Genomic DNA, 23982 nt, shown 5'->3' on the forward strand with positions numbered 1-23982 from the left:
CCTTTTTCTTCCCACTAAAACGAGAGCGGCGCTCGATTTCTCCTCTTGTGTTGCTCCTTCTGCTCCTCTGCTTCTTTTCACTCCTCGCACATGCTCTTTTCTCTCCGCTTCAATTAATTTAATTTGCTTTTTCATTCTGAAGAGGATACCTGCGTCCTATTCAATACGCTTTATTGGCGTGACATTCAATTCATTGTATATTAGCAACGCTTGAGCAAAGTACTAATAACACTGAAATAATACTAATACAACTGCTAATTCACTTGCTTTCTTTTCATCCCGTCTGTCACGTGTGTCTCTTCTTTATTCGACTGTGTGCTGAAGTTAAAGCTTCTTTTGGTTGCTGCCCCGCTCACAAATACGGCAACATCTGAATTTCTCCTGGACTTTCCCTCTCTAATCCATCTCCCGCTCCTTCGTGGCGGCGTGGACACGACTCGCTGTCTGCGGAGAGGAAGGAGGGAGTTTTGTGAAGGAGGTGGAGGGCTGTTTGGAGAGAAAGGAAGAAAAAGAGGTCGAGCGAGTGGGGGAGAGGGAGAGATCGTAGATCAGAACCGTCATGATTGAGCCATCTGCTGAGAGGAGGCCGGCGAGACTCACACACACAATCACACACCGGCGGCGTTTGAAGATCGACACTGCCACCAGTTGGTGACGTGGTGGCACTGCATTTCTTCCTCCTTCGCTCCTTCTTCTTCTCCTCCTCCTCCTCCTCCTCGCTGCTCTGCTGCCATCCAGGGCAGAAGAAACGTGCCAGGCGGAGATGAGACACGTAGCTCGCGAGCATCGATCAGTCTGGTCTGGCTGTCTGGTGAGCCAGTCTTAAGCAGCCCATTCTTGTTTGCTCCGCGGGGGTTTTTATGTTTTTGTGCTCTAATATATGAGGTTTATCTCCACCTAACTCCTTTCTAAGAAGAGCAGAGCCTCAACACGGATTATGAGGCTTTGGCTCTTTGGAAACATATTGAGTATGGCGGTATGTTACAGACTCTCGCCAACGCTGTGATTTCGCCGCCGTAATCCTGCTTTTGCTGTTTCATTTTTGCCCTGCAGTTAAATGTGATTTGTTGTACAGTCTCTTCCTGTGTGGGGATGTGTGTTGGTGCATTTTCATATGTGCAAACACTCTCCTCTGTTCCCAGGTCTCTTCTTTTTTTTTTTTTTTTTCAATTGCTGGCAGGCCTAAACGATGTCCACTCTCGTTCAGCTGTCTAACCTTTAATAGATCCATAAACGCTCCGCTCCCATTGGCCGGAGCGGGCCATTTCATCCTATTAGAGATTAGCATACGGCTGAGTGGAGGAGGAAGTGCTCTTTATATGCTAATGAGGAGATAATATATGCAGCGAGGACAAACCAGTGCCCCACTGGGAGGACTCAGGGTGGCCCGACGCACCGAATCTTCAGGCGATTCTCTCTTTATCTGCTTTTTCGTTCTCATTCACAGACTGAGTCTTTGTGAGCTGAAACACTTCCTCATGCTTCACTGCAGCGTTGTGCCCAAAACAGACTGTGTAAAGCTGTCACTGTGGATCACTACGACTCCACCGGCATATCGAGGGCGCATTTCTTCTCCACCTGATGTAACTGTGGCACTCAGTTATGAAAAAGCCGTAACAGTGACACATGGAGAAGGAAGTTTTCAGCCCCTGAAATACCTTTTTTTTGGATGATGAACAGCAAATTCAGACCATTTTTGTTTGGTTTTACTCCTTGAACTTCACTAACAGGATTAAAATAGGCTTTCACAGGGATATTTCAACCGTTAGGGAAGCACACTTGATATTTGAAAGTTCGATAAGAACTCCCTCTTGTGCATAAAGATCCTTCTGCTGGAAACACATTAGTTTGGATGAGTTTTCCTCATCTTTAGTCCTTGAGCATCCAATGTCCTGCATGTTATCAACGTCTCTGCTTTAACGGTAATGATCTGAATGAATGGGGCCTTTTCAGGCTTCTGCAGAGCTCCACGATGACCTCTTCATTTCAATCAGGCATGTGCAAACCTGGAGACCGCTGAGACGGCAAGTTTGCAGGACTTCAAGTGAAAATCGTAGTCAGTAATTGTTGTGCACATGCTCAGTAGACGGACAAAAAGAATATTTCCTCCAGAGTGTCACGACTCCCAGTCCATATTCTCCTGGGACTTGGTAGTTTTATTTTGACAGTCACCGTAATAACGATCCAACTTTCATTACAAAAACAAACAACAGCACCCACTAGTGGCCCAACATGAAACTACTTAATTTTCAAAGCATTTCCATGGAAACGCAAAACTCTGAAACGAAAATGCAAAAACAATGGTTCACTCTAAGAGTTTTCGTGTTAACAGGGCCCGAGAAACATTGTGACATAAACTCCGGAAGAAAATATGAAACACAACAAACTTTGCTCGATCTGAAAGTCCTTTACGTCTCACCATTAGTGCCACAGTTTCACCACAAAACACGGAGCAACCTGCAGTGAAACGGCGCCAGTTTAACACCTGATTAACAGTTTCAGGCTTCTCCCAGCACAAATCACAGAGGAAAGTTTAGAATCATTTCAAAGTCATTAAGAACTAATTTCACCCTCCCGAAAAGCTTGATAAAGTTTCAACTTTCACTCAATTAACTGACCAGTGGCGACACAGCAGTTTAGGACCTTTACACTTTGTATTGCACGTCTGGTTCAGCTGAGCTCATGATGCAATAAACCTGTTGATTTCAATGAGCTTGTGCCATTAAACTTGATTTTTGATTGTCCTTTGATTCTTCCTGCTTTTATCGTATTGCAATAAAGTCTTAGGATCTTTTCTCCTGTTGACCGCTCATCTGACCGCCCGCTCCCAATACAACTTATGTACTGCTTTCACTTCAAAGTTACCGTGCAGTTTTTGAAACAGGCCGATCTCTGTGTTAACGGGGAAACTCTTCTGAAACATGTAGCACTACACTTTCAATTGTTTTTCTGCAATGTGCGAGTAGATTTTTTTTGTGCGAGTAGGTCTTTTTAACAGCTTTCTGCGTTCACAAACATTTACCACACCATCGTCTGCATATAGTGAGACACTTTTCTTTAAACACAGCAGATACGGTGAAAAAACACAGTTTGAAGGGGCTAGAATTTTCTTATGGTATTGTTCTCTGCATGCATGTGGGAGTGGTTGTTTTACTAAAACATAGCACCAACTAGTGGCCTGACATGTAAACTACAGCATTTTCAGTGTTTCTGAAGAATGTGTGGTGATGAGTTTCAAACTCTAAATGTGCAAATTTTATCAAATGAAAATGGAAAATGATGCACTGTCCAGTCAATCGATGTCGTGTAAACATGGCCTTAGAAAAATAACTCATGAGCTTTGAGCAGAATCTGGAACTTTTAACAAGAGATGACCAGCATTCTTCCCAACAAAACACCCAAACCAACTCAAATGGCTCATCCCGATAATTCTGAAAAAAATGTATGCATTGTTTACATCTCAATATTGCATATAATAAATGGATCACATCACATTTTGAAGTTTGATTTGTTGAGGTCCTTGTTTTGTGAGATCCCCAGTCGGGGGTCCGGTGGGTCCAGAGGGTTTGTAAGCTTTCTAAGAAAATCAAAATCATGCTCTTTGTATGTTTCGAGTGAGTTTCTTGTATATTGCCAGAGTTTGGTTTCACTGTCGCTTTATGGTTGATCAGAGGTCTCCACTTTCTCCTCATAGTCATGTGTTTGAATCCAGACTAGGCCTTGTGGAGTTTGCATGTTCTCCCTGCATTTCCTGTGATGAACTGGTGATCATGAACCCGCCTTGGCCGTTAGTGAGCGGAGATCGGCTCCAGTTCCGGCCCCGGACTGGATAAAGCGGCGTGGAAGATGGATAGCGTCGTCTTGAACCTTGAATTCAGGGAGTGAAAATGCATTTGCAGATTCTTCCATCTCTTTGGTTTTTCCAAGATTAGCTGGACAGAAGTGAACATTTGAAAATGATGAAGTGCTCATAATGGCTTCTTGCAGCTGCAGTATTACGAACAACGAGCTGTTTTATGACATGACAGGTTTGTCGGCTGTTTCTTGGCTCAGAGCCGTTGCCAGGCTGTGATTCAGTATTCCTGGAAATTGATTTTGGAATTTTGTTGTTAGCTTGAGTAGAAGACGGCAAATCGTTTCTCTCTGTTTTCATCTAAAGACTCCGACCTGCCGGCTGTCGGCTGCAGCCTATGTAATGATGGAGTGTATGTGATGTTCAGCTGACTGATCGACAGTCCTCTTCCGTGTTTCTGCAGGAGCAAGGTGTTGTGGGGATGTCACGACCGCCCGGCGCCATCCCACCTCCTCACCCCGCCGGCGGCGTGGCCTCCGGGGTCGGGCCCAACCAGGGGTCGGGTCCACCTCCGGGCTACGTGGGCAACCAGCAGCAGGCGGCCATGATGAAGCAGATGATAGCGATGGAGCAGGAGAAGCGGGTGCAGATGCACATGATGGAGCAGCAGAAGCAGCAGCTCCTCAGGGAGCAGCGGCAGCAGCAGCAGCTCCTGGCAGAGCAGGTGAGACGCTGCGTCTCGCCTTTCACCAAACAGATTCAGCGCCCGTTTACACAGCAACCATTTCAAGTGAAAACACAAAACTTTTGCTGCGTTTTGGGCGTCTGTTTACACGACAGTTGCCGTGTAAACGTGAAACTTTTTTGGAAAGAAAAACGTAAACACGATGCGTTTTCACTCGAAACGTGTAACGGGGTCTTCAGAAGGCCGTTTGGCCTCTGTGTCACGTCATTAAATGATCATTTGTGTGCGTGCGTCTTGTTTGTTGTTATATCCACGTATATTTGTCTGTGCAGCTCATCCTCTCTTCTTCCTTACTGTTGTCTTGTTGCATGTATAATTACCCTCAACCAGCCCCCTCTTCACTACTTCCTTTTCATCTCTGCTGTGTGTGTGTGTGTGTGTGTGTGTGTGTGTGTGTGTGTGTGTGTGTGTGTGTGTGTGTGTGTGTGTGTGTGTGTGTGTGTGTGTGTGTGTGTGTGTGTGTGTGTGTGTGTGTGTGTGTGTGTGTGTGTGTGTGTGTGTGTGTGTGTGTGTGTGTGTGTGTTTTCGCCACATGCCGCCTGCTGTGATAATGTGGTCTTTTCTTTTCATTTCTCTCTCTGTGAGGGAATCGAGTGTTAAAGAGTTCTGAACTCTGAAGTCACCACCCACCACGTTGGTTTTAATTGGATGTGCAAAAACATACAGAGACGCACAAATATAAGGTGTCTGAAAAGAACCCCTTCTTGCTGGGGTTCACTCCGTGTTGTTAACTGGGTATCATACCTTCGTTTAAATGAGCGACCTGTCCAGCAACAAGTTTTTTTTTTTCATACTGCAAAGTCCCAGGCTGCTTATTAACAACTAAACCTTTTAAGTCTCCCCATTAAATTATTCAGACCTGAATACAACTCTGGCTGTGACGGAGCATCATAGACGCCTGTGGTTTAACGCTGCACACTTATGCTATTTAAGTTAAAGAGCATCATGCAAGTGATGTATACTAATCTAACGCACACAAAAACTCTTCATCGCTTCATGTATAACAACCTGTCCAGCTTCAACTGTGCTCACATCTGTCCCCACTGCGCCCAACATCTGTTCAACCTCAACAGAGCTGACGTTGATCTCTGCCAGGTCCAATAGCTTTTACCTGGTGTTCACCAACATCTGGGCCATTGTTTAAAAGAGCTTTCACACTGTGACAGAGCCAGTATCTGTCTCTACTATCCAAAACATCTGTTTGTACTGTGTCAAACATCTGCTTAACTTCAACTGTACCCAACATGTTTCCTACCGCAACTGCTGACGCTGATCTCTACTGTGACAAATATATCGTACCTCCATCATGACAGCATCCGTCTTCACTCTGACAAATATTTGCCCAACATTTACAGTACCAACATCATCAAATAGCCTTTACCTCATGGCCACAACATCTGTACACATTGTTTACAAGAGCATTCAAACTAACTGAAGCAGTCTGTCTCTGCCATCTAAAACATCTGTGTACTGTACCAAACATCTGGTTTACTTATCTTCACTATCTGTCTGCATCGTGTGGAACATCTCTCTCCACAGCGCCACACATACAGTACCAACATCTGTTTCTACTGTACAAAACATCTGTCTTTGGTTAAACTAACATCTGTTTCTATCAGCTGAACATCTGTTTAACTCTGGCTGCACCAACATCTGTTTGCTCTAAATATGGATATCTAAGTATCTGTCAGTTCGACCAAACATCTGTCCAACTTCCATTGTGAGAACATCTGGGTCAGTTGAGCCAAACATCTGTTCCTACTGCACCCAACATATCTCCTACCTCAAATGCAGGCGTTGATCAGTACTGAGCCAAACCTACCTCACGTTAACCATGGTAACATCTGTCTCTACCATGTCAAACATCTGTCTATTCTACCAAACATCTGGTGAACTTCCCCTTAGTATCTGTCTGCATGATGTCAAACATCTGCCTATTGTTCCAAACATTCATCAATGTTTACAGTTCCCACATCTGTCTCTATTGTACAAAACATTTGTCTTTGCTGGAGTATAGTAACATCTGTTTCTGTCAATTTAAACATCTGTCTGTCGTCACCGATACCAGTTTTTCTTTCTACAAGCCAAAACATCTGTCTGCGTTTTGTTGTACGGACATCCACCGCATCAAACATCTGTCCAAATTGTACCTAACATCTGTCTCAGGAGTGTCTTACTCATCACTAAAATCAACCCATACTCCACTGTACCAACACCTTGTTGTTACCAACACCGCTGCCTTCACCAGAACTTTTACTTTAGCACTGATTGTTATGTAAAACTATATGTGGATGAAACTCTGTCTCTTTCCGTAGCTCCAGCAGCAGCAGCACCTCCCCAGACAGCTGGGCCAGGGCCAGAGGAATCCATACCCCCAAGTCAATCAGTACCAAGGTGAGCCCCGCTAACGCACGCATTCACCTCAACACCGGCAACAATGCTCCCAACGTATGCACTGCTACAAGAGTGGTCTCACCCCAATTGATTTTCTAATAATTCAAGGCAAGACCCGACTGATCACTCAGTCTTTTTATTGATGACCACATTAGAAAATTGATTTTGTTTGTTTGTTTGTTTTTTGTGAATCTGCAGTTAGAGCTTTGTGTAAAATCCAAAATGATTAGAGCTACATAGACGTGTTTGATCTGCAATAAGTGATGCATGTTGAACATTGATCAGCCATACCGTGATGACCACTGACAGGTGAGGTGAACAGCACTGATTATCTCTTCATTATAGCCTGTGTTGGAGCAGAGGTGGGCCGTCGCACCCCTGGAGGGTCGTAGTGCTGCTTGATGTTTCCCTGCTTCAACACAGCTGAGTGTGCAGAGTAGCTCATCGTCAGGCATGATGACTTTCATTACAGACATGCAGGACTGTGGCGCTCTTTGGCCCGAAGAGCACACCACTTATAGAGCAAGTCAACGTTTTTTACCTCAACGTTGATGTGTATGAACCAGAAGAAGGCTTTAAAACAAAGGCCATATTTTGCTGGCTGGAGAATTGAGCGAGAGCATCTCGAAAACTGTGGTTTCTCAGCTCTCGCCAGGCGTCTCCAGTCCAGTGGTCGATATCTATCCAAAGTGGTCCGAGTAAGGAAGATGTGTGAGAGGCTCATGGGAGGCTAAGAAGTGTCCTGTCTGGTCCAGTCCAACATACAGATTGAGACACTTTTCTGTCAGCACCAGCAGAGCATGGTACAGTTTGTTGTGTATTGGGCTGCATAGGCTCACACCAGTCACAGTCCCCATCCAGACCTCATCCAATTCAAAAGCATCAGAATTGGACCCCGGAGCAGTGGGAGAAAGTGGTCTGGTGTGTTGCATCAGGTTTTCCTTGACACGGCATGGATGGTCTGGTGCGTTTGCATGACTTACCTTTGGGAACACGTTTTGCCTGGATATGTTATTAAAAGAAGGTAAGTCATTGGGTGCATTGAGCCTTGTTCTACATGGGTTATAATATTTTGACATCTACTTAAGTGAGCCATGTTGCTCCCTTTCATTGAAGGGTTAGAAAGATAAAACGGTTCAGGAATGGTTCAAGGAGCACAACAGCCAGTTTGGCTACGTTCACACTGCAGGGAAATTCAGATTTTCTGCTCACAAGTGACCATGTCTGATTTTTACACAGCAGACTGAGGCCTCTATCATATGTGGTACCAAATCGGATATGTATCTAATGTCTTTCAATGGGACCGCTGTCTGAACGGTCAAGTCACATGTATGCAACGTCCACAGCATTAATAATGATAATAATAATAGTAATAGTAATAATTAAATTTATTTGTATAGTGCCGTTCAAGACACTTTACAGACACGTTATAAAATCAGCAAGGACAGAAATAGAAGAATATCATTGACATGAGATTGACGTCACGTAGCTGCGCCGATTCAGCACTGCCAAAATATGTAAGGAAAAAAATGGAAGAAATGGACATGGTAGACGGGATTAACCTTTTAAAAAAACCCGAGGTTTTGTGTCAGGGAATCTCCATATATATTTACATCAACAGCCAGTTCTGGGGTCGGATAATGTTCACACGGCAGTCTGATGGCGGTCGCGTTTAAAATGTAGTGTGAATGATCACGCAAAGAAATCTGGTCTCACCAAGAAATTGGAATTGAGCATTAAAACCTGCAGTGTGAACGTAGCTTTAGAGGTGTTGACTCGGCCTCCTCAATCCAATCGAGCATCTGTGGGATGTGCTGGACAACCGAGTCCGATGCGTGGAGGTCTCACCTCATATTTTCCAGAACTTAAAGAATCGGCTGCCAACATGTTGGCGCCAGATACACTGTCACACCTTCAGAGGAGTTCAGGGTTGTTTTACCAACCAAACAGAACCTACACAATATTAGGAAGGTGATCAGAATGTTATGTCTTACTGGTGTCCATGGTGGACTGCCAAGACATTTCGGCACTTGGCAGATTGTGCAGATCAGCAGGTGTCACATGAACATACAGATCTGTATGCAAACAGCCGACAGAACCAGATCCTGCAACTGAACCTGTCGTCTCTGTCCGTCTCCGTCAGACGCATCAGTTGGTGCTCACAAGCTCTTCAGCCTCCTTCTTTCTCTCTTTCGTCTCTCAGAAGAGGGAAAAAAAAAATCCTGCTCTGCCTGTTACCACGGCAACTTGTCTGTCCTGGATCCCCCAGAGTTCCGGTGAAGTCAAGGATGGATGAGAGGAGGAGGAGGAGGGAGGCAGGGGGGCTGCAACGGGAGGAATAGGTAGATGGTCTGGTTGGTAGAAGGAGGAGAGGCTGGGAAGAGAGAAAGACGAGTGGGTGAGAGGAAGATGGCGAGCGGAGAAAATGCTGAGAGGGAGGAGGAGAGTCAAGTCGAAAGCCATTTATAGCCATCAGAGTCTGTCTGCGAGTCTAGGAGGTAATGTGAAGAGGAAGAGGGGCTTTCAGCGGGAGACGATGGCCTAGAAATATACCTGTTAGTTCAGCTGTCCTGCAGTGCTTCAGTGATTTAACCATTGTTCACACTTTCAGTCCGGATCCTTCCATCCATCTTCTTTAACATTTAATCGGATCCAGGGTCCTGAGGCACTGGAGCCGAGCCGAACCGGTCCCGGCTCACTATGAGTGAAAACAGAATTCACAAGGGACATCAGTCATCAGTCCATCACAACACAAACACCAATAAACCTGAAACACGTTGGACTGTTGGTGGAAACTCATGGACGGAGCTTCCACCAAATAAACGTTCCAGCGAGACTCAAACCACAGTTGTTGTCGCTTTGGGGCAGGAGCGCTCGTCACTCCACTGCCACGTGACACTCGGTCCAGATCAAAGTTCAAATAAAAGAAAAAGAAAATTTGGTTTGCTTCATGGTCACAATGTCATTTTTAACAATGGACCAAATGTTGTAAACAAAGTTGACTAGAGAGGGAAATCAACTGAGGAAAAAACGTTCTGAACCCCTTTTGAGTTGGAAAATAACTCCTAATCCTAATGTTTCCATAAACTTGAAAGGAGTTTTAGGAATTCCCCTATCATTGCAATTAAACCACTTTCACAAAATCTATTGAAAACGAAAACCTCAGCAGCCTGCCTTGAAGCTGTACGCGTTTTCACATAATCATCCTCACAGTAGGACTTTGAGGCTAATGCTGCTTTGCTAGCCATCAGATCGCTGATCTCTCCACTTTGAGCATCGTTACCATCTGCAGCTCAGTTCTGTCTTTAGAGTTAAATTGTTGCCTACCGTCTTACTAAAATACAACAACCCCTAGTGGACAAATCAGGAACTGCACTAAGCATTCCTGCTGTCTGAACTGAAACCTTTCACGTGTGAGTTTTTGGCCTTGTTACAGCTTGCTCGGACATTTTTGGTCTAAAAATCACCAGGATTAATTTGCAAGCAAACCAAGACCCGCTTTTAACATAACACGGTCCACGTGTTTGGATTTCACTGGGGAGCAGATGTTGCAATTCAAACTCAAACGGACCGCACTTATTCTGCAACCGAGTTCATTTCAAACGGAGCAAACATGACGACGCTCCCATCACCCTCCGTCCTCCCGGGTTGGTTATTTGTGGAAAATTCACGGCTGTCTTGCAGTGTTACGTTACCTGGAACTCGGCTCTCGACTCACCGTGCGAGCCGGGAATGTCTGATGGAGTTCTCCTCTGTTACGTTTCCAGTGTGAGCTGTGAGGTGAGGGATTAGTGAAACGATGTCAGGAGTGGGTTTATTAGAGGGTTTAGAGCCATTTCCACACTAACAGATCCCCTCAGCTCTGCTGCTGCGGAGCGTCTAACAGGAAAGAACGGAGAAGTGAGACGCTGCTGCTCCAGTGTGTTCAGTTTCATTTTAGTGCGGAAGGAGTTGAACCATAATCGAACAGGAAGCTTTCGTTTCTTTAGTAAATAGGTTGTCGTGGAATATAAATCTTTCCCTCAGCTCACATCTCTCTTTTGTGCTTGTTGTTGTTTTTACTGGATCTGCAGGCGTCTTCAGCAAAGTTTTTTTTTTCACTTCTTCTACTTTTGTTTCAACCCGTTTGGTTTTCTGCTCCTCAGGTCCTCCTCAAGATCTGGCTTCCAGGAGTCAAGCTCTCCAGAACATCCGGGCGACCCGCCTCCTCCAGCAGCAGCAGAGTCAGCAGCAGATGGTCCAGATGGGTTCGGTCCAGGGGCAGGGGGGCTCCGTGGGCCCCCAGAGCGACATGGGGCTCCCGTACGGCGGCCAGGGGTCAGGCCAAGGGTCCCTGTACGGACTCAACCCTTCCATGAGCCAAATGATCCACCAGCAGCAGCACCAGAGCCAAAGCGTCCAAGCCTCCATGGGTCTTCCACCGCAGCACAACCCTGCCGCAGGGCCCCCCCGGCAGGCGGGGGCTGGCCCTGGGGTTGGGGGAATGCCCGGAGGCCCCGGGGGTGGCGGGGCCGGAGGATATGGAGGCCAGGGGATGTTAATGAACTCCATGACCCAGCAGCCCCTTAAAGGCCCCCCCAAAGCCCAAGCCCAGAGACTGCAAAGCATGCTGGGAGGAGGCGGAGGCGGTGGGGGCATGGCGGGGGGCGGATGGCCACAACAGCAGGGGCAGGGTCTGCAGGCCATGGGGGGAGGAGTCGGAAGGACTACAGGCGGAGGGGGAGGAGACATGGTGGGGTTCAGCTCCGCCCCCGGGTATGGGATGCAGCCCGGTCAGCCCCCCCGCATCGCCAAGCAACACTTTCAGGGCCCTGGACAGGGGATGAGCCAGGGGATGGACCCCAGGGTGGGCAACCCAGCCGCGGGGATGGGGGGCCCAATGATGGGTCCCCACATGGGGGGTCAGCCCAGGACCAACCAGCCCCGGCCCATGGTCATGAACCAGGGGATGAGCCAGGGGGTGATGAGCCAGGGGATGGCAGGGATGGGGGGCTTCGGCCCCGGTCCCGGGGGGCCGGGAATAGGGGCTGGGGGCGGTGGAGGTGGACCCTATGGACCGGGGGGAGTCGGGGTTGGGGGTCAGCCGCAGGGCTACCAGAGGACAGCTAATCAGGACATGTCATCCTACGGATATGGGGGCGGGCCCTCTGCTGGCGGAGCCTTCGGATTGGGCGACGGCTCGGGGGCGGAGCTGGACTCCAGCGACGGCTGGATGGAGGAGTTTTTCCCGAGCCAATAGCCAACGGGGAAAGTTTTTACTGAACGAACTGAAGTCGGACAAACTTTAAATCCTGAGAAAGTAAAACAAGGAGGGAGCGACGCGGACTGGCATGTTTTGGTTTTATAAAACATGAGCAAGGTTATAACTGAGTTCTTGTGTTCTCGTTTTGTGTGTGTGTGTGTGTGTGTGTGTGTGTGTGTGTGTGTGTGTGTGTGTGTGTGTGTGTGTGTGTGTGTGTGTGTGTGTGTGTGTGTGTGTGTGTGTGTGATGGAGAGAGCTATCATTATGTCTTGTGCATATTAATGAAAACCCAATATAGAGATTAAGAGGTGTGCTTCATTTGTTTTCCCTTTTTTCTCCGCGGGATGATTTTGTTCCCCCCGCCCCCTCCTCATGTTCCGGCGTTTGAAAGCGAGCCTCATTCACACGGCGGGCTCCGCCAGCAGCCCGATCGAAAAACAGCAGACTGACGGAAGGGGGAAGGAAGACTCGTTCTCAAGACAGCAATTTATTTGTGTTTGTGCCACCCAGCTCCAGCTTCACATCTCTCAACTGTGTGAGGAGCTGAAGGGAGTAGAAAGCACTCTCAACGCTCCCATTGCCTCGCTTAGTGCGCGCACACACACACACACACACACACACACACACACACACACACACACACACACACACACACACACCCTCCCTGTCTCTCTCAGCCTCTTCACTTGATCTCTCCCTCCCTCTCTGTTTAAATTGTGCACATCACACCAGAACAAACGATGTTCCTCCGTCGTGCCACGCGAGCGACTCTGCCCTCTAGTGCTGCTGCTCAGCAACAAACCCAGGTGGCTTCTTCTTTTTTCTTTTTTTTTTTTTTTTTAAAGCGGGCGGTAGCGAGCGTAGTTTCATTTCCTGTGTTGTCGCCGTGGATGACGGGTGTGCATGTTGGAGGAAGACAATGGGAGTGAAAAGCAGAGGAAAGAGGGGGGGGAGAGAGAATAGGCAGCTAAAGCAAGCATTCAAAACACACACACACACACACACACACACACACACACACACACACACACACACACACACACACACACACACACACACACACGATAAACACAGAAAACAAGCATGAGCCCGGGAGGACGTGCGGATGTGTGCGAGGCAGCTAACAGAGCTAATATTGCATTACAGCTTCAGTCTGTGTGACACAAACCACATCGCGCGAAGCGAAGCGACCGCTGGGCACTGAATGTATTCAAGCACCACAAGTGACTTCTTCTTTTTAAGGAAAATAACAACAAGAAAAATGCTAATGGGAAGCCCACCCACACGATTCAGTTTGTCGCCGTGTTTTTAACCTCCCAACAACGATGCTGGTTGTGTCTTTTGTCAATTAAATGAAGAAAAAGAAAAAAAAGTTTAAATTAGCTTTCTCTTTCATTTGGTGTCGTGTCTTGAGGAAAGTGTTCGTCCTCCCTTCCATTGTGACGCGGCCGCTTTGTCAATCAGCGCGGCGCCGCTCTACGTCGCACGGCGGCGATAAGAACCCCCTCGCGCTCCCAGCAAGAACGTAACTGTGCTGTACTGTAACACTACTGTGAAGACATACGAGCTGACCCCCCTCCTCGCTGCGCTTTCGACGACAACGAACCACTGCTGACCAGAAGCTTTCAAGAAAACAAACTTCGGGACGGCTAACAGAGTGCGGCAGGGATGACCCCAGAGTTAGCGTCGCTTTGATTCCCTCGACAAAGAGAGCATGCAGACTTCAAGTCTTTTTTGGGTTCCTGGTCAACAGCTTTAGTTTAGCTAAACAGAAACCTTACAATGAACTCAAAGAAGTCATCACCTGGGAGTAATACGTTGTTAAAACACGTATGTTGGTGTTGGACCTCTGAAAGTCGCTGAGTTCTGTTGTTTGTTCAAACCGGAATTGCCCACAATGGGAACGGGAGGTTTTGATTGTGCCCCGATGATGTCGTCAACACAGGAGGCTAAAATCATAAACCCACCTAGCAGTTAGCCAGTAGCCACTAAAGGGACTAGTATTAACGTTGAACTCCGTGTGATTTCCAAATGACCCTGTATTTATTTTAATTTTTCGTGAAAGCTGAGGACGGCTATGCTATTGCATGATTGACAGTCCTTGCCGCCAATCAACAAACGCCTGACATCCACTTCAAGTTAGCTTGTTGCTGTCTTTCAACACCTTTTACCCACCCAAGAAAAGACTTTACGGGAACTCGACGTGCTAAAATATGAACTCATTCCTGCAGTACTCTAATGGGCCTTGAGGGCGGCGCCAGACAGCAGGAAATAATTCCACAAAGGAAACTAGTTTTTAAATCAAAGCTCTCATTTACCTTCAACAATCCGCGCTAAAGGCGAAGCAACAAACGTGTCGAAGGTTTTTCATCACCATGTTTGTAGACTCTTGAATCCATTTTGAAATCTTGGTTAAAAGATGACTGAAAGTTGCATCACTTTGTATTTAGCTCATCGGAGGGAAACTTTTGGAGGACGATGCTGTAATCAAACAAAACCAAAAAGCCTTCTTATCTGTAAACTAACTCCTTTGTCGTCATCTGTCCTCATGGTCATTGGTGTCGTGTGATCCAACCCTTTAAACTTTTAGCCACTTCCGCTCTGCGCCTGCTAGTGACCGCGGCTCCGAGCTCCGGGATTCCTTCTTTTTTGTCCGGAGAGCAGGCGTCCTCCGTCTCAATGTGTGGCGTCTGAATGTGGACGAAGTTGCGGAGGCCGATCAGATCCAGAGCAACCCTCGTACCGTTGGCTAGCGTAGCCTTGGCTAGCGTAGCGCTAGTGGCTCACTCAGAACTCGGAGCGTCGCGCTGATGAGATTCGGGACTAGCCGTGGACGGCCACGCCGCCATCACCGTTCAGTCTTCTTCAAAATGAGGGTCCGTGTTTGAAATCCCTTCAGGGAGAAAAAGGAAGCTTCCTCCAAATATCATATTGTACCGGGACCAAGTCTGTAGACAACGTTTTAACAGAAGAATCGTCGTTATCGATGTTTTTTTTTTTTTGTTTGTTTGTTTGTTTGTTTGTTTTTGGTTTTTGGTTTTTTTTTTACTGGTGCTGACATATATGTGATTATGAGAAAAAGTATATAAAAGATAATGGCTATTTGTAAATATGTTTTTACAGGTTTAAATACATCAGATAATACAGTCTCTACTCTGTAAAGAATTTACTGTTTGTTGGAAAATAGAGAAGTATTTTTATTTGGAAGTTTTTCGGTTTCACTTTTAACCCATCTGAGCTATGCCATTGCACTTCAGACAATGTCTTACTACTAATTTGTATTGTAAACCTCTTTTTTTTTTTTTTTTTCCTTGTTTTTTTTGTTTTTTTTTCTAGTTTTTTTTTTGTTTTTTTTTCTAGTTTCTGAGATCGGCCTCGGTTCTTAAGCAGTGCTTATTTCTTTTTATCCTGTACAGAATTCTGAAAATGTTAACAAAAGAGAATTACAAAGGACTTTTTTTTTTTCTTTTTTTTTTCAAAAAGATACAATAAAGAGAGAATGTTCTCGCTGATCATATTAAACCAACGTTTCTGTGGTTCACTGACGTCTTACATCATTCACACAAACAGAACCAAAACTAGTGTTAAAATAATGGAAATATAAAAGACATTCTATGAGCAGATTGAAGACTTATTGATATTTACAGTGGCAATACCACAAAATACAACTTATAAAGAATAGTTAATATGTAAGAAATATGGGGCTGATTGCTCTTTTAAAGTTAATATTAATTTGTTGTTTTTAAAGTTAATATTAATTTATTAAATTTTATCGGGATTCCTTAGGAATTAGGATAGAATTAGGCCTTAAAACTGATTTTAATATATTAAAAAAAAAAACTTTTTCACCAGAAATTTTCATTATGTTTCACGTGTTTAATTACACGACACGAAACAATCTATTTATAGCTTTTTTTTTTAATTTGTTACGTGGCAATATTTTCAAGTAAATATATTCATAATTTCACAAGTCGGGGTCCAAAATCTTTCTGCAGAAAACATTTAAGCAACATTCGTAAGTTAAAACTCAAATCTTTCCTGATGTTTGAACTGTTCGCTTGAAAATCGGTAAAGTTTAAGGTTTTGCATCGTTAAAACAACGTTTATACGAGAACTTGTGACTATTTTAGCAATTTTAACTATTTCATTTTAACAGCTTTAGACATTTTTGTTGTTTGTAGACTTTACTGTTTTAGCCATTTCAGCTGTGATAGTCATTTTCGCCATGTTAACTAACTAGTTATTTAAACAAGTCACTTTAGCCACCTCAGCAGTTTTCATCATTTTAGCCAATTTAACGTTGGCCCAGAAGCCAGGGAAACTTTTATTTGCAGGTTCAAATCCCACAGCTGACAGGTTTCCACCGTGAGTTCCCGATCACGACCCTGGACCCCGACTGCTCCCCGGGCCCTGCACTGCTCCTAGAATAAGTATTTAGAGTTAACTAGGAGTACAATGGGTTAAATTATTTCTTTCTGAGCTGTTTTAGCATTTTTAGCCATTTGGCGCTTTCACTGTGACCTTTTGTTTGGATGTGATGGATATCTTTGTGAAAAACTCCTGAATATTGTTTTCATTTAAGAGTCCAACGTGTGTGATAAGGGAAACATTAATGACTCAGTAAAACGTTTATTTCAAAATCATCTTGTAAAAGCTGCGGTGAACGAAAGAGCCACTGTCGATCTCTGGATTAGGATTATTTAGTACGATGCTCATTGTCCTCCACACACACAGACATTACTAGACGTACAACTAAATTCAAATTAACAGGTGGTATTGATGAGTTAATTTAACACAATGAGCGAGTTAAATGTTAAATGCGAGCGTCTGCAGCCGACTGACTCGGCTCATTTCCATAATCACACTCGCATATGCTAAAGAGCAAAGCTTTAACCGTGCATGGCGGCGGCGGCGAGCATGAATCACGTTGGTGTCAGCAGACGGAGAGCCGGACGACACGGGGTCACCACCTTTCTCTGCTAATTCATCTTCTCCATCATCAAAGGGCCTCTTCCTCCTCTTCCTCCTCACACGCCTCTTTTCTCCAGTGAAGGTACACAGCTCCTCACGAAAATACTTTGAAGACATTTTTTTTTTGCCTCATGAAGTTTAATCAGTTAAATTTTAGCTGTTTTAATGCTGTTTTAAATGTTTTTGTCATTTAGCTGGTTTAACTATTCCGGCTCTTTTAGGCATTTTAGCAGTTTCATCAGTTGTATACATTTTACCTGTTGCAGCCTTTTGGCTGCTTTAGCTGTTGTTGTTATTTTAGCATATTTATCGTTTTAACAAACCGTCTCCACCCAGCCCCTTGCTTGCCACACCTCCTTTCTTCATCTTCCCTGGCCGTCCTCTTCCTCCACCTCTTCTTCTTCTCATATTTCTGCGCCCCCCCCCCCCCCCCCCCCACACCCGAGCCGCCTGGTTTGAGCTCGTTCTCGATCTCCCACACACTGACGTTGATAAATGGAGACTTCCAGAGATGACAGCATCATTACTCATGTTCAGTAGCGACGCCACCGAGGACAGAAAGAAAGGGAGAGTACGAGGCAGGATGAAGGACAGGACGGGAGGAAGATGAGGATTGAAAGGGGTGGAAGCAGTTGGTGGTGTTTGTTACCATCCCCGCGTACATTTCAACATCTCCAGAGGTCTGCGTGTGCTTTTCATTACCGCCGGACCGAAGAACAAAAGAAACTTCACGCGGCGTTAACGCGGAATTTAGCATCACACAAACATTTTTCTACTTGTTTTCGTCTAAATAAGATTTTGATAAGCTGAAGAAACAAACACTCCTTTTAGCATTTTATCAGCTGGAATAATCACCAGAGGTTAAGTAGCTAATGCTAGGCTAATTTTACATCACGGCAGTTTAGGGTTTTATATACTTGTAAATCGACCTAATCTATTTGTTTCTTTGACAAACGTCTTCCCTCTTGACCTGAAGAATGCTGGACCTTGATAAATCTACATGTTTCAGGTGTGATATTTAGCCATAATTTTTGACGAATTAAAGAACAGACTCGATTTTAGGGTGACAGAAAAAAAAAACAGGATTCAAATCCTGATTCTGACTGGATGAGAAGGAAGATCGGTTAAGCTAAACAAGTACATTTCTTTCATATTGGAAAAACCAACACCCCTTTTTGCATTTTATCACCTTAAATAATCACAGAAAGTTAGTTAGTTAATTAAAGTTTTTAGACTCGTAATTTGATGTAACAAATCTACTAAACTATTTCCTAATAGGATAACCTCAAAAAAGCAAAAACTGAATGAATCTACAAGTTCAAAAGATTAATTTGAATAGTTTAGAATAGTATAAACAAAATAAAGCTGTCCAGGTTCAGCATTGTTCATTAGCCACTTATTAGCATCTGTTTAATTTCATTTTAATGAGTAAAACCAAGTAAATATCAAGCATCACAAAGGGGAGGGGAGGATTATATTTATCTTTGTAGTGTTTGAGAACACAAGTTTGATTTTATTTAGCCTCATTTTAGCCACATGTTAGCCTCATGTTAGCCTCATGTTAGCCTCATGTTACCCTCATGTTAGCCACATGTTAGCCTCATGTTAGCCACATGTTAGCGACATGTTAGCCTCATGTTACCCTCATGTTAGCCACATGTTAGCCTCATGTTACCCTCATGTTAGCCACATGTTAGCCTCATGTTAGCCACATGTTAGCGACATGTTAGCCTCATGTTACCCTCATGTTAGCCACATGTTAGCCTCATGTTAGCCACATGTTAGCCACATGTTAGCGATCACCTTTGCTTCATTTTCCTGTTTAAAGTGAATCAGAGACCTGTCGTCTTGCTGGCAGCCACATTATTAAAGCACATAAAAGTGTTTCTTGAGGTGTTCTGATGTTAAAGAATGAAATACAACGGCAGACTGAATTTTAAGTATTTCTCCCAAATACACGCTTGAACAAAACTCTGAGAGGAGGAGTGGATGCCGACGCTAAATTATTAAGTCATTAACATTCATACCTGCAGCATTTTTGTGGGCGTAGAGGGCAAAAAAAAAAAGAAGTAGAACAACTGTTGCTAATATTAACAGCCTGGAAGGTTGAAAATCATCTGTTTCATACGATCAATCTTCATAGAATCAAAGCAGAATACCTGCAGGGCAGCTCCTAACAAGGATTTCCTTTACTACCAAATCTGTTGCTCTACTTAATTAATCACTAACAATATAAATGTCATGATTAATGGTAAGTGCCTATTAGATGTTACCAAAGTTTTAAGAGAAGTGGCTTCATATCAGCAGCGGCCGTCAGGGCCTGCAAGGCCTTCTCTGCAGGCCTAAGAATAATATCAGAATCACACACGGATGTTGATTATATTTTGTCCATGAATACTTATCAAATAATTCCAAACTGGCTGTCCACTTCCTCTCATAGCTTCTCTCCTGTCTGTGCTGCTTCCAGACTGTACTTCCATATTAAGGCTTTTAACCAATCACATTTCAGCCATCACCTGTTGCCAGGGTAAAGAAATCTGCCTGAGGCCTTCAGGTTCAATTCTGCAGGCGTCTGCAGTGTAAAACAAGTGTCAGTCGCTGCTGCTTCAACCAATCAGATTTTGATATTGGCGACTCAGGGCCTTCAAGAAGGCCTAGGGTGACATCGGTGTATTCAAGCCCTCTGATTGGATCATCACAGAGTTAGCTCTCCAGCGCTAGCTGACTGCATCTGTAGCAGCTGCACAAACAAAAATATAGTTGTGTTGATTTAATAGAGGTTTTGTTAACCGACAATGACTAAAGGAGAAGATAAAGAGATTTGGTTGCAGAATTATTGTCAAAACCATTTTCGAGATGGACTTTTCCAAGAGGTCTTTGAACGCACCGCAGCACTGAGGTCCACTGTAATTGACTTGCACTCACTACAACTTCCTTGGCAGGATTCAGGATTATGTTATTTGCCATTATATTATTTCCAAAACCATGAAAAGCTGCCGTTTGTCACCGTCCTCAACCCCCAGAAGTTTTTGGAATAGCAGCCGCTTTTTTATGCAGCTGCAGCAGAAGGGGAGACGTGAACTCCGATTTTTTTCATCGTCATAAACAGTCTTCGTCATAAACAGTCTTCGCCCCGGGACAGAAAAAAACAGCCAGGTCCGCCACTGGTCATAAAGGTATTTATTCTGGCTAAACGAGTATCTATCTTTAATGCAAAGGCTTTTTATACTGCATTTCTGCATGATAACATGGTTTTTGTAGCCATAAAAAAGTTATTGATGAGTGGATTGACTCAGACCAGCACTAGTGAAGGCCTGGGTCTGAGATGCACGGCCCGTCACTGCTTCATACATTAAGCTCCTCTTCATTACTGAGCCCTTGAAACATTTTTTCAATGTATATCGTATGACTGCGAAGTATGTAAAATCTTTAAACTGGTATCAGGACAGTTTAGAAGGTGAGGACTGTGAAAATTGTTAAATGAAACACGTTAACGCACTTGCAGCTGTGTTATTTTAAATGATGTTAGCAGGCTGTGCTAGCAGGACGTTATCAAGTTAATCTGCTAAAAGCAGGGAGAGAAGTTAGCCAGCTGACAGGGACATTTAAAGGGAACTCGGTAACTCCAGGGGTACCTATGAAATACAACACGCTCTCCATTCCCAACTACCGGCTGATGACCTGTCTCTGAACAACATGGAAGCTCCTGTCAGGCATCATAGCAGCCACGATCAACAGCACATGGCCCAATACATGAGCCAGGCACAGAAAGGAAACACCAGCTATTCTGTACTGATTACCAGAAGGCCTATGACTCAGCGCCACACACATAGACACTGGACTGTCCAAGATCAACGGGACACTGAGAACCTTCATCAAGCTCTCCATGGGATTGTGGAGGATGACCCTGGAAGCCGACTCAAAGCCGATCACCCAAGTAAACATCAATTGTGGAATTTACCAAAAGGATGCTCTGTCACCACTGCTGTTCTGTATAGGCCTGAACACTCTGAGTCAGATCATCACAAAGACTGGCTATGGATACTGATTGTCAAGTGGGGCAACAATCAACGACATGCTCTACATGGATGACATCAAGCTGTATGACAAGAACAAGCAAGGAATTGACTCATTTATCCACACCACCAGGATCTACAGCACCGGCACAGGGATGTCATTTGGGTTAGACAAGTGTGGTCGGGTGGTATCAAAGGGAGGCAGGATGATTGGAAGAGGGCAACATAGGGGACATCCAGAATTACTACAAGTACATTGGAATCCCACAGGCTAATGGAAACCATGAGGAAGCCTCAAGGAAGTCAACCACAACCAAATACCTCCAGAGAGTGAGGCAAGTCCTAAGTCAGTCGAATGGTAAGAACAAGGTCCAGGTCATCAACATGTCCATACTGCCAGTCATCAGATACCAGCTGGGATCATGAGTTGGCCAAAGGATTAGATGGACATCAAACCATGGAGGGTTTCAGAGGGAACTGCAGACTAGTGAGTGTCAGAGATACTACCTGAGCTGAAACATCCAAAATCCCAAAATACACCAGGAAGGCAGCCCCAAAGAAGAATGAGCTAAGTGAAGCCTCAAACAGCAGAAACCTGATGAGAATGAGGAGGAGCAGGTAACATAGAGAGACAAGCACCTACATGGCATGAACCACCGCATATCAAGGAGACCCACCAATGACGAGAAAAACCTGGACTGACAAACAACACAGAATTCTCTAATAATGGCATTGCCAGAACAAGTACTCAGCACAAGGGGCATAGAGGCCAGGGTCTACCATAGTACATCAGATCCAAGGAGCAGCTGTGCGAAGATGCCCCCAGATGGTCCAGCACATATTAACAAGATGTAAGATGCAAGCAGGACCAGCATACAAGGAGAGACACACCCGAGGGGCAAGGATAGTGTACAGAAAAATCTGTACCCAATATGGACTCTAAGTACCTAAATCCTGTTGGGACCCCTCCCCACCCCCAGCCCCACCCCACCCCCCACCCCCCACCCCCCCAAGCCTGGTTGAGAAGAACAGGACTAAGATCATGTGGGACTTCATCTCAATATTTAAACGGATTATCTTTCGGAAGCCCTCCCTGTTGTTTACATACATTGCATTATTATTGAACCGCAGCAGAATTGGGCCTGGGTGGGCTTTGCCTTACCTTACCATACCAGCCCGCCCTGCTCCGGCACGTATTGCGCAGTTGTCGAACACACTGACGTCTGTGTCAGCTTTCAGCACAGTAAAAGGTGATGAGTTCAGTCCTCCTGCAGCTTACACACACACACCGGTAGACACACACACACACACACACACACACACACACACACACACACAAACTCTGTTCTGCGCTCTAATCACAGCGACAAATGATGTGTCACAAAGAGTGGGAGATGAGCTGGGAGATTCATTGAGTGCGGCCCTCTGAGAGTGATCAGGTGGAGAAGCGTGGCCGCAGGAAGGTGCAGGGAAAAGGACGGCGTGTGGTGAGGGGAGTGTGTGTGTGTGTGTGTGTGTGTGTGTGTGTGTGTGTGTGTGTGTGTGTGTGTGTGTGTGTGTGGTGTCATCATGATGAATGTGGTAGCAGCAGCCATTGTGGTGGTGCAAGAGTAGGAGGCCACTAGATAACGGCAGAGCAAAGCCACACACACACACACACACACAAACACACACACACACACACACACACACATGCACACACACACACAGACAGATCTGTAATTAGCTCTGAACATCTCGATCTCTGTGTTTCATTGAATTATTTAAATTAAAAGCTCCACATTTTGTGATCTGTGCTTCTCAGTGAACTGTTGACTTTCTATCCTTTAAATAATGAGGCGTTGATGGTGAATTGTTGCTAAAGTGTTGGTAAATCGTGTGATTGTGAGCAGAAACACGGTTTCACCTCTTTTGCGGTGGAGCGCCGCCCTCTGGTGGCTGGAATAGAAACTACAATTGTCCTGCTGTTACTATTATCCCCAATTTGACCTCAACGACCCCAAACTTCTTCATCCAGTTTTGAGACACTTCTTAAATAATATCCACTACATAACATTGCTAAAGAAAACAAACAAGTTTCTAAAACAAGATTAATGAGAAGAACCTTAAACGCTGGGGTTACATGAACCAGAAACAATACGATTAATCCAAATAAATCATGTCTTTTAAATTGTTTTCCTTCACATGTTTCATCCCATCGATTAAAATCAGGTGATGTGATTCTGCTTATGATCAGACCGGAATCCATGTAAATGTCACATTTGATTGATTGACATCCCACCGTCTGAGCTTCCTGTGTATATCTTATGAAATACGTGTAAACCTGCCCATCAATATGATCACTTTAATCTAATCTTTTAATTGAACTCAATTTAGTCAGACATTCATTTCAGGATTTAATCTGCCACCACCTCCATTATTTATATGTTTGCACATTACTTTATTTGTGTTTCTGATGTTTTCTTCATTTGCGTTGCAGTTTACTTGCACTGTTGCACAGAAATCTCTTGAAACCTGAATTTGACTCAATTTTGACCAAGTTCCGTTAAAAATAGTTCAAGTCGACTTTAAAGTCCAGTTTGTCGGCTTGATATCGTCATTGCCACACAAAGTTAATTTCAACTCTTGAAGACAAACTGAGAGATTCGGTTCCACTTCAGGGCCTTTGTTTATGTCCCATTATGGAGTCAAGTTTGATATTTAGCTGGAAAATAGAAACGGCTGTTTAAGTAAATCTTCCATCTGAAGCGTGTAAAATCACGAGCAAATTAAACTCATCTGACAAAAAAAGAAAGAAACAGTTTAACAGAGAGGATGGAGA

General features: G+C 44.7%; 1 protein-coding gene across 1 annotated transcript in view; it reads left to right on the forward strand.

The window, feature by feature from the left end:
- The window catches only part of maml3 (mastermind-like transcriptional coactivator 3), a gene marked incomplete at its 3' end in the record, with an annotated part of 143661 nt that extends 131490 nt beyond the window's left edge, over positions 1 to 12171 (forward strand). The window contains exons 4-6 of the mRNA XM_080462800.1: positions 4257 to 4517; positions 6854 to 6932; positions 11078 to 12171. Of these exons, the coding sequence (XP_080318926.1) occupies positions 4257 to 4517; positions 6854 to 6932; positions 11078 to 12171 (1434 nt within the window). The remainder of the gene's footprint in view (positions 1 to 4256; positions 4518 to 6853; positions 6933 to 11077) is intronic.
- Positions 12172 to 23982: the final 11811 nt, after the last annotated feature.

This window comes from Lipophrys pholis, assembly GCF_963383615.2.
Source record: "Lipophrys pholis genome assembly, chromosome: 5".
NCBI lineage: Eukaryota > Metazoa > Chordata > Actinopteri > Blenniiformes > Blenniidae > Lipophrys > Lipophrys pholis.